Below are 12,205 nucleotides of genomic sequence, written 5' to 3' on the forward strand. Positions count from 1 at the left end.
CAGAATCATACTTTTGGAAGTAATGTGTACTAGCAAGATGAGACATGGACAGCGAAAAGTGTTTAGGTTTTACCCAAAAAAGGAAACTTTGGTTACACTTTATTTTAAGGCGTCACTGTTACATTGTAATTATATATTTAAGTACCAAGTAATAATCATCAACAACATGTACTTACTGTAGGGTTGGGGTTAGGAATAGGGTTTGTTTAGGATTAGTTGGATGTAATTATGCATAATTAACTGTTATTACTATAATAATTACATGTAACATGTGTAACAAAGACACCGTAAAATAAAGTGTTACTGAAACTTATGCACTGTTTTTCTGTGAAACAAAAATCTTCCAAGTACCATTTGATAGCTTTCTGTAATGAAGAGATGTGAGGTGATATTTCAGTTCTTTTAAAACAGTACTGTTTTGTTGAGGACTCTCAAGACAGGATGAGAGCTGGATGATGTTACTGTGGGTCTCCAGGAGCCCTAAGTGATCTAAAAATGGCCATCACACCACAAGCCTTTCATCTGATAGCACTAGCTCGACTGTCTACTGCCTGTTTCCTTCTAGTTCCCATCTTTTTGTGTCCGTGCATCCGACTCCATTTAACCTGCAATTTACTAATGCTGAAGCAGAGACGAGAATAAACTCTGTGAAAGAGTAAAGAGAGAAAGCAGGGGAATCCCCTTCCTGAGTAAACCAGTACTTGGCTAAATTGTGCAAGGTGGTTTTTGATGGTCAGTGCAGAACTTGGCTGGTAATGGCCTTTTTTGGTCACCTCACAGGTTAAGATAGTACTAAGGAGCTTAATTACAACCATCAATATGCAAGATTTCAATTTGGGTGGGTAACACAGAGCAGCACAAAAAGTTTCTGACTTATACTGTATGTGTGTGATCAACCTGATCTCACAAGTATTTCAACCCTATCTCACTGCATTTTTAGGTATAATCACAAAATATTTGATTTATTTATTCGTGTTCATGGACACGTTTTTTTTCTGTGTCACTCAGCACAAATTTCTGTCTATTGTTTTTTGTGTCACGAATTTGCATAGGATCTGTGTATTGTTTCAAACATCCAACCCCAAAACCTTACCCCAACCCCAAGCAACAATAGTTTAAAAATAGAAAAAAAACAAACATAAAATGACACAAAAAAGTTGTGCTTACAGACACGAAAAAAAGAGGAAAATGGAACATGAATAAATAAATCAAATATTTCCTGACTATAGGGGTGAGATAGGATTGAGTATTTATAACTTTTTTACAAGGTGGCTAATATCTGCCCCAGTACAAACTGCATTTCAATTAGGTTGTCACTTCACCTTTAGTAACTCTGTCTAGTGTGTACATAATCGAACTGAACAACTAGTTGTTGATTAAGTATTTAAACGTGCATCATGGAGCGTTTGCTTACTAGTGTTGTAGGGTTGACCCCGAATAGTCGAAGGTTCGATGCATCAATAGGACAAGCCTGATTCGACTACCAATCTCACAGTCGAATCGTCACAGATTTGTTATGAAATGAGGATCATTCAGTTTTAGCCATATATGGGTGCACATTATCTGATTTCACATATAACACCTTTCTCCCAATATATTAAAGGCGGAGTCCACGATGTTTGAAAGCCAATGTTGATATTTGAAATCACCTAAACAAACACGCCCCTACCCCAATAGAATCTGGACCTTCTGTTGATAGACCCGCCCCACACATACGCAACCAGGCAACGATGTCGGTTAGTAGACACGCTCCTTACTGCTGATTGGCTATAAGTGTGTTTTGGTAGTCGGCCGTCTCCTTTTCCAAAGCATTCAAACATCGTGGACTCTGCCTTTAATATACAGCATATAATGATAATGCTATGCAAATAATATGTGAAGTAGCAGCTTTCAATAAATATTTTTAAAATGCGTTAATAAATCTAACAACTCCTGTGACCTCGTAAGAGGTTTCTATGTTAATAAACCATTGCCTCTTTGTTTCTACATTTAAAAGACACAGCTGGCAATTCTGGCTATACTTTCCTTCTTTAATAATTTCTTTATTTTATTTTATTTATTTTATTTATAAATCACTCTATCTGATTTAACTTTTTGGCTTGTGTTTTGTTTCCATGCACTTTTTGCACATATTTGTTCTGCACCTTGTTACTTCTGACCTTATTTTATTTAAAAAAATTATTTATTATAAACATAAATTCTAATCTAACTTAAGTCTGTTAAATTTGGATTGCTTTTCGTTTTATTGATGCTGCGCTGTTGCATGCTGGTCATGCTGGCGCATGCCATTTAGCCGAACGCGTTAGGTGCTCTGCGTCTTATATTTAGGAGTTCATCAAACTAAACATTAAAAAATGGATGTTTTTCGACGGGTATAAGTTTTAAAAGTGTATTTAAAACAGGGTGGTTATCTTGTCAAAAGTTAAACTACAAAACAAGTAAGCCTTTTCTTTAAATTTCGGTGATGACACGGAAATTATCTGCACCGAACCTATATTTATGCCTGACACGACTGTCTTTCTTGTGATTTAATATTATGGTCGGTGTTCAGTTTCAAAAGAGATTCCTGAAATAAATAATATAAGAATCATCAGATGTTTCTGTACCTAAAGTGAATAGAGATGATCAAAGTAAGCAAGCAGTATTTCTGTGCTAATAATAACGCATATCGTCTATAAAATCATTAATTTCAGTGTTTTTCTTGTTATAAATTAATGTTTAATTAATTATATATAAAGCTTAGTTTTTATCATTTACATTACATTTGTCGGGTTTTTTTTGTCATGACTGCTTTGATGCACTAAATCTCCAAATTAATAAAATCGCTGAAATTTAGCTGGGGTTTTCAAGGCAGGATCACATTTGTTATTTTTTTAGGTTTAGTTATTAAAATGTTTTTTGTTTTATCTTTGTGTGATGTTCTGTAGATTGTGGCTTTAAAATGTTATGAGGAATGATTAAACAAATGTTTATGTTGCCTTACATTTTATATAAATGCAATGTCAGTTTTGTCTTCGTTAATCACTTGAAAGACAGCTTTGATCCCTTTATCAGAAAGTTGTTTCTGTGTGCTGCTTGTGCAAGAAAATAAAAGTTACCCATTTGTACCTGGTCTGGCCCCCTCCCAACGCATGCACACACATAGATGATTCGACTATCGGTCGACTATAGAAAGATTCAACAATTCTGATTCGAATATGTCAATCCTTAGTCGAGGACACCCCTATAGTGTTGCCAGATCTCGCACGAAAAATACTGCGAACAAGAAAAATCCAATAATAAACTTGAATAAATGCAATTGCTTTACCTCAAAGAACAAAATATTGGGACAGGCAGCTTCTCACTTTAATAACACCAAAAATTTGATCGCTTCATGAGCCAAAAGCCACAATGGTATGTATAAAAAAGACGAGGACCTGGCAACACTGCAAGACAGCGCTGAAAGAAGCAGCCTTATAAATGCGCACAACACAAGACGCCAAGACGTTGGTTATTGCAAAACATAAAGCTGTAATATTATTTTGGTCAAAGCTGTAAATGATAACCAAGCAAGACGGCAAAACATTGCTATGGTTATCTCCGTGTCATCATCTCAGTTTCGGGAGTGAGTCTTGTTCCGTTTGCAGTGTGTACGGGGTCTCTATCGTACAATGCGATATGTATAAAATGCACCATTATTAAAAATAGGCAATAATGTAATCCCACCCCTAATCCTAAAAGAAGATCGTAATAAAACAAACAAATGAGGTTGTACATCATACAACTTAACTCTAATCAAACAGTTGCTTATTTATAATGATAATTTAGTTTATTTGTAAAACATCTACTGTATAAGCAGTACTGGACACAATGGTTATGAATCTTCAAGTCTTGTTCTGCAGGAAATCCATTAGGTTTGCGTTTTGCATTTAAATGAGCCACATTTGTAGTATAAAACCTAATAACTATAAAAAATATGGCAGGAGATATCTGCTACAGGCAAAGATCTATTTAACTTCAATACATTAATCATATGCGAGACTTTGCCATATGGAAACAGTTCCCATATCATAACATACAGCATGTGACCTATTTTCAGCGAGAAGCTGTATAATATCTACCTGGTGAATGAGGAGGAGGTGCACACATGAGCACAACTCCCTGGCCCTCCCGAACATTAACAGCTCCTCTAGTCCGACCGCTGAACGCTCCCAGATCTGTGAACAAACACACACACAGGCGCTCTTAGCATGTGACAAAGTGACACACAGAAGCAGTAGACAGCTGTTAACCTGTAGATAAAGGGTCAGAGATTGCATATGAGCACCTGAACGTCACATATGAGCTCCCGGCTCGGCCAGAATTAGTATCCATCATCTGAGGTGTGACCCTCGCTTGAGCACTCACTTTAACCTGCTCATACCCAAAACCTGTCATTTAAATCACGCTCGCTGTTTCCCTCCAGACACGACTGCCATGTGGTAATTAAAACAGCTAACCTTGCTGGAAGCCTTTAATCTTGTGAGTATCTCTGAAATACCGAAGAGAGGTCGAAAATCATTTTATTTCATAGAGAGCATCAAATCGCTACATTTTCGAAACAAGAATGGATGATTATTTTAAAAATGTCATTTGAATTTAAATGATCCACAGTTAAATGAACACTGTGGTGGGATAGTTTCAGATTATGACATGGGAATGATACCAGATGACATTATGAGATTGATTTTACATTGATTTCGATCTTTGACATGACCTTACTCAGTCAATATTAAAGATATCAAGGTTATTCTTTCCACAAAATCCTCTTTACATTATGTAGAATGATTTTATTTAGAAAACAGTAAATCTGGGTCACAAATACACTACAGTATGTACAGTATGACTGAATTTTAGTCTTAAAGGAATAGTCTACTCATTTTCAATATTAAAATATGTTATTACCTTAACTAAGAATTGTTGATACATCCCTCTATCATCTGTGTGTGTGCACGTAAGCGCTGGAGCGCGCTGCGACGCTTCGATAGCATTTAGCTTAGCCCCATTCATTCAATTGTAGCATTTAGAGATAAAGTTAGAAGTGACCAAACACATCAACGTTTTTCCTATTTAAGACGAGTAGTTATACGAGCAAGTTTGGTGGTACAAAATAAAACGTAGCGCTTTTCTAAGCGGATTTAAAAGAGGAACTATATTTTATGGCGTAATAGCACTTATGGGAGTACTTCGACTTGCCTGAAAAGTCTGCTCCCCTTCTCACTCTCATAATGGGAGAGGGAGGGTGTTACTGCGCCGAGTCGAAGTACTCCCAAAAGTGCTATTATGCCATAAAATATAGTTCCTCTTTTAAATCCGCTTAGAAAATGCTACGTTTTATTTTGTACCACCAAACTTGCTTGTATAACTACTCGTCTTAAATAGGAAAAACGTTGATGTGTTTGGTCACTTCTAACTTTATCTCTAAATGGTAGCATTGAATGAATGGGGCTAAGCTAAATGCTATCGAAGTGTCGCAGCGCGCTCCAGCGCTTACGTGCACGCACACAGATGATAGAGGGATGTATCAACAATTCTTAGTTAAGGTAATAACATAGTTTAATATTGAAAATGAGTAGACTATTCCTTTAAATGGGTTTCAAACTAGCACTTTTGGTGCATACCCAGGTCAGATTGATGTAGGAGTATAATTCGTTTGATGCGAACACTGTTTTCCAAATTTGGGTGCGCACCTGCAAACCGCACCTGAGTCCGTCCAAAAAATTATAATGATATAATGTAAAAGCTGAAGGGTGCAAGGACAATATAAGTATAGATGTACAGACAAAAAAAGACAAAAAGCAAATCATACACTCTCAAAAAAAAGGTACAAAAATTGTCACTGGGGCGGTATCTTTTCAAAAAGTACACTTTTGTACCTAAAAAATGCATATTGGTACATACTGGTACCTAAGGTACAGATAGGACCTTTTTAAAAGGTACCAACCCAGTGACTGCATTTGTACCTTTTGCATTTGTGTATTTACAATCGGCTCCAGGATCTTCTTCTGCTATTTTCAAGATGAATAGTTTTAAAGGTCATTTTGTCTCAGACTGAGCTTGCAGATATGAACTTCCACTTACTAAAGCTCTTGGTAACGGGAAAAATGGGATGTTAGCAGTCTGTACGAAGGTCAGCAAATCAATAAGTGCTCCAATTAAGCATCGCTGTGCTGACACACGAACAAATATGAGGAATGGCACAAACTGCGTATGACTGGAAATGACACGTAATTCGGCATTTCAGCTACATGCCTTTAAGGAAAAAGGCATAACAACAATTTTGAGACCCTTGAGAAGAAAAAGCAAGCAATAAACAGCTTTGCTAATTGAAAGTAGTTAGGTGCCAGTGAAGGGGATACTTCAAGAAAATATTACTCAGATGTGCCTCTTTAGTGACTTGTGAGACTTGATATTCTCAGTATTGTTTATTATAATTAATAAGCATAATAATAATAAACTTGACAAATGCAACAAACGGTGGGAAAATGAACTTGACTGTTTCACAATACTATCCATAAAACAGTACGGTAGTACAGGATAGGCATAATGTTATTGACAAAAATGACCTCAAGAGTACCTACTTATGCATGGTACTGCATTAACATTAATGTCTAAATTTTCTCACACATTTTTGTTCATTCCTTCCCCCTATTGTGGGCTCAAATGTCATTTGCTACAGTATTTTGGTAGTATTAAACGAGTAAACAAGCAGGCGTTTTTTTACATGTCATGTCTTTGGAGAGTGGGGTTTAGAAAGAGGATGTAAACATAGAAGTTAGCATAACTGCCAGCATCCCTTACAATAATTTGACAGGGATCCCACACCTTAGTAAACTTCAAATTTAAGGACCTTTCAAGAACTTTCCAGGTGCAATACCCTCAAATGCATGGACTAAATGTGGGGACACAGTTTAAGGGAGAGCAAGGTTACATCATGTTACATTTAAAGATACATTTTTACAGTTCCCTTTCGAGGGAACTCGCGCTGCGTCACTGCGTTGAGACTTTGGGGACGCCTCCAGTTGCATCTGAAGGTGTATATCAAATTCAACCAATGGTGAGGCTAAACGACAAAGACAGGGTGACGTGGTAGTTAGGAAGTATATCGCTATCTGAAAAATTGCCAAAGATGGCATTACAAGGACGCACGAAGTATGGCAAGGGAGATGCAGCGTCTGGTTCCCTTCTCAGGGAAGAACAGTTACATACGTAACTCGAGACGTTTTCATGTGTCAAACACAACTATGCAAAAAAGCATTTTGGTATGAATCAACATTCACATACAGAAGATATAAATATTTAAACCAAACAGTTAAGCACGGGTGCTTAAAAGTCTAGAATTTTATGATATTATCCTACACACGCAGGGAATAATATGGATTTTTTTCCAGAAAACTTCTTGCACAAAATAGATTCAAGCTCTTTCAATGACCTGTATCTATGTATGTATATTTTCAAAAACTTCCCAGGACCTTGAATTTTTTTCCCAGATTCACAAACTTTCAAGGATTTCAAGGACCCGTGGGAACCCTGATTTAAGGTCTATGCAAACAAAGTTTTACATTTTGCTTTATGCAAAAGTCTTTATTATACCCCATTGGTGTCTAGGAGAAACCACTGAGGGAATGTGTTTTTATGTGGGAGTTTTTCCTTTCCTAAGGGCAGTGGTTCATTTAACACAAAAGAAAAAGAGATAGCTGTTTACGAATGTATGCATTTATTTTTCTTTTTTAATTGTACTGACTGAAAGAGTTCCAGCAGGCTGGTAATTAATCTTTTTTTCATTGTGTGTGGAGACAGACGAGATCACAAGAGCTTGTGGGACAAGGAAAGAGCTGTTTAATCTACTCTGGATGCTGGTGGTGTTGATTAGCCCCTTTCAGACTGAAGTGAAGTTTTAATTTCACACAGCAACAATGTCAGATGGTGAGGATATCTGAAAAACTTCACACAGGGGACAGTTTCTGCATGCCAAACTATTCAATCCATCCAGGCAAACTTCAAAATCGATATAAAACACATTTGGCTGCCAATTTCCAGTAAAGTGACACTTTTTCAGGTAAAACAGGATATAAAAAACTACAAATGTAATGTGAGACATAAATTTATCTATTGGAAATTGACTGGATCAATCGAGAATTGTTTAGATTCATTGGAGATTGTTCAATTTTTTTGGAATTTTATTGGATCTTTTGGGAATTTACTAGATCCGTTGGAAATTTCCTGAATAAATTAAGAATTGTCTGAATCCATTGAGAATTGGTTAGATCCACTGGAGGAGTGATCCAAACTGATTGGATTGACTAAGAATTGGCTGGATCCATTGGGAATTGCTTAGATCAACTGGAAACTGATTGGGTCGATTGGGAAACGACTTGATCTATTGATAAATCTATTGCAAATTGGATCATTTGGTTTTTATTTTATCTATTGGGAATTTACTAGCTGCACTGGGAATTGATTGAAACCATGGGAATTGACTGTATCCGTTAGGAATGTAATACATCAATGGTGAATTTGATCCATTGGGATTTTATTTGATCTATTGATAAATCTGTTACGAATGGATACTTTTAGATTTTATTTGATCAATTGGGAATTTACTGGATGCAATGGAAATTGAGTAATCCAAACTCATTGGATCGACTGAGAATTGGCTGGATCCAATGGGAATTGGTTCGATCCATTGGAAACTGATTGGGTTGATAGGGAAATGACTTGATCTATTGATAAATCTAGTGTAAATTGGATCATTGGCATTTTATTTGATCTATTAGGAATTTACTACATGCACTGAATTGATTGGATCCACTGGGAATTGACTGGATCCATTAGGAATGTAATACATCAATTGTGAATTTGATCCATTGGGATTTGATTTTATCTATTGATAAATCTTTTGCGAATTGGATTCATTGGGATTTTATTTGATCTATTGGGAATTTACTGGATGCACTGGGAATTAATTGGATTCATTGGGAATGTTATAAATCAATTGTAAAATGGATCCATTGGGGTTTTATTTGATCTACTGGGAACTAACTGGATCCATGAAAAGCGCAACCTTGACAGCCGCCTAGACATGATAAATAGATGTGTATAGATTAGGAATGTAATACATCAATTGTGAATTTGATCCATTGGGATTTTATTTTATCTATTGATAAATCTTTTGTGAATTGGATTCATTGGGATTTTATTTGATCTATTGGGAATTTACTGGATGCACTGGGAATTAATTGGATTCATTGGGAATGTAATAAATCAATTGTAAAATGGATCCATTGGGGTTTTATTTGATCTACTGGGAACTAACTGGATCCATTAGAAATTAACTGGATCTATTGGAAATTGACTGGATAGATTGGGATTTAATTGGATCAATTGTGAATTAATTAAACACACATTCAGAAGTAACTGTATCCCCTCAGGATTTATTCAGGCCAAAAACAAGCCAATCACATGAAATATATGTCTACTTGTTTTAACCGCTATAACCTTTATTGGACTCCTGTTACCTGGCAATAAATGAATGTGTTTTTATAAAGCAGCAACGTTACAGTATCTTAAAACTGTCTAAATAGCTACTGCAGGCTATGGGTTAACATTAATCTTAGGCGTACAGTAGCATCTAAGTACTCATTTTTACAATATGTCAGGACAGGATGTTATACTGTATTTTAATAGGGAATACAAATAACACAAAACAGGATAATGAACTTTCAAATACATTTTCAACACTACAATTTTGATAACATGTTACTTTCCATCTACGGAAATGATATATTTTCAAATCAAAGCAAACACAGCAGCTAGCTTTTTCTCACTGACAGGTTTAAAATATCTGGACTGCCAACACGGCTGTTTTTGACACATCAATGCAGCGTAAATGACTTCTGCTGAACAATGGCTGATCTTTGCACCTGTCTGTTATAATATTTGACAGCTGAAAGTTCGCTATACGTTATGTTTTCTGGTGGAACATATGATTTGAAAAGCACAACCTTGACAGCCGCCTAGACATGATAAATAGATGTGTATAGATTAAAAAAATAAAGCTTGCAATGTATCAAGTTAACAAAAACACCCAGGTCACTGTTTACAATGAGAATGTAAAGCAGTGCATTTGCAAAAACTATGAAAAGTTAAATAGTTTATAACTAATTCATCACATACATAGAAGAGTAACCCTTAACTTTCCCTACCAACATTTTTTGAAGAGACTCTTAAAAGGACAAAGGACCAAAATACTTCAAATGCCTAAAAACAAAAATCTCAACATTGTATATGTTGACTTTTTTATTTAATTTATACAAGTTATTTATAATTTTTTGCCCTAATCATTTTTGGGAACATGTTTTTTTCTTGTCTTCTATTTTAATGTTGTTCACATTCCTATTGTGCTGTTCATAATGTATTTGGACATTAAGTCCTACAGTCTGTATTTATTTTTATTCCTGTAACAGAGCACTTTTGATCTGCTCTGCACAGTCATATGGTCGTGCATCAATACTGTACAATCACCCTACAGAAAATAAGCCTGCAACCCTTTCAATTATAATAGCTTAACACTCACCACTACAGAAAAGCTGTTAATCTGTCATATTTTATGCGCCACAGAGTGCTACGGAGAGCCACAAAGTCAACATTTTCAATGGCCATGGCCACCTTGTAATCGGTTGTTATTTTGAGTAACAATTCTACCTCATCGTCTGTTCAAACAAAGACGTCCTTGCTTCTCCTCGCCACTAGGGCTGGGCAAAAAAAATCTATTTTTCGATTAGTCGTTTTTTAAAACATGGTCGATTAAAAATCGATTCTCAAAGGCACTGAATCAATTTTTTTATAACCTGATCCTGTTTGATCCAGGAATGCAACTGTTTTGACTTTTTTTAGCATACACTTTTCATCTTGCATCAAAATGATATTGTATTTAACATAAGTGTATGCATTTGAAAATTATAGATGGGTTCTGTTTTAATTTACCCAAGTGTACCTAAAATAAAAAAGTGTAATATACAAGTTGGTGGCTCTTAAAGGCATTCCATGCAGTTTGACGTTTTTGTCAAACAGCGACCCCTAGAGTCACTGGGGAAAAAGTTATTTTACTGGTCTAATTATCAACACTGGATGAATGAACAGCTTAGTAAAAAAATACACACTACAAGCAAGCGCAACCACATACAACATAGACCGCAAACAAATTTACAAATAAGAGATTTACTTATTTGTCCATCAACAAGATCGCAAGATCAGCATCCGTTTTGCATCCAGTGCTGTCTATTAGCTCACCCCAACGAGTAAAAACCTGACCGAGTGGGACTCTTGTCCGGTTCCTAACTCGGTCAGATTCTCTTTTTCGCTTTCTACTCTCTTCCGAACGGGTTTTCTTAGCTGTTTCCCTCATCGAGCATCACGTCTCAAATGCGCGCGTGCAGTTGTTGTTATGGGCTTGTTTGACTTCATGCAGCGCTGCAGGAACCGACAGCCGGATGACGTCAAAGTGCCGTCTTGGATCATTCTCGCGGTTCTTTTACGTCATCCGACTGCCGGTTCTTGCAGCGCTGCACGAAGTCGAACAAGCCTAACATGTGTGACGTCGTTGCCGTAAAGCAAGTCGTGATTCTCGCGAGATTTGTCAGGGGCGGTTCTCTCAAGCTTGCATTGGTGGTTTTGCTAGCGGCGTCCTCCCCGAGCTTCAACAGGAGAATGATTCGCCATACTATGACTTCGTTTACCATCGAAATGACTTTGAAGCTGTTATATTAAGGTAAAATAACTGCATAGTGTGTCTTTAAATTATTTTTATTAATTACCCACTTGTAAACTTATGTTCACTGTTTTTTTTCAAGTAAAGTATTAAATAAATAAAGTATTTGTATTAAATGTATAGTCATTGAATTGAATCAAGTATAAAAATCGCTCAGAGAATCGGAATCGAACCGAGAATCAAAATCGAATCGATCTGATAGCTTATGAATCGAAATCGGATCGATCCGGAACATCTGAATCGATACCCAGCCCTACTCGCCACCATACTAACTATCGTCGGACAACTAACCAACAGCAACAGTTTCTTCTTATTCCTTCTTTTTATTGCCGTCTCGCATTCCTAAACGTTGGATTAACGCCCCCACTGTGAATTATACTTTTATGTATGCGCATGCTCGAAGTGCTGCAAACTAAG

The 12,205-nt window shown here is 36.4% G+C and overlaps 1 protein-coding gene across 2 annotated transcripts in view; it reads right to left on the minus strand.

Annotated features, from left to right (window-relative positions):
* The window catches only part of cntn5 (contactin 5), a 330,742-nt gene that overhangs the window by 113,386 nt on the left and 205,151 nt on the right, over nucleotides 1-12,205 (minus strand). For both annotated transcript variants that reach the window (XM_055173819.2, XM_055173818.2), the window contains exon 6: nucleotides 4,101-4,196. In XM_055173819.2, the coding sequence (XP_055029794.2) occupies nucleotides 4,101-4,196 (96 nt within the window). The remainder of the gene's footprint in view (nucleotides 1-4,100; nucleotides 4,197-12,205) is intronic.

This window comes from Misgurnus anguillicaudatus, chromosome 15 (genome assembly GCF_027580225.2).
Source record: "Misgurnus anguillicaudatus chromosome 15, ASM2758022v2, whole genome shotgun sequence".
Taxonomy (NCBI): Eukaryota; Metazoa; Chordata; class Actinopteri; order Cypriniformes; family Cobitidae; genus Misgurnus; species Misgurnus anguillicaudatus.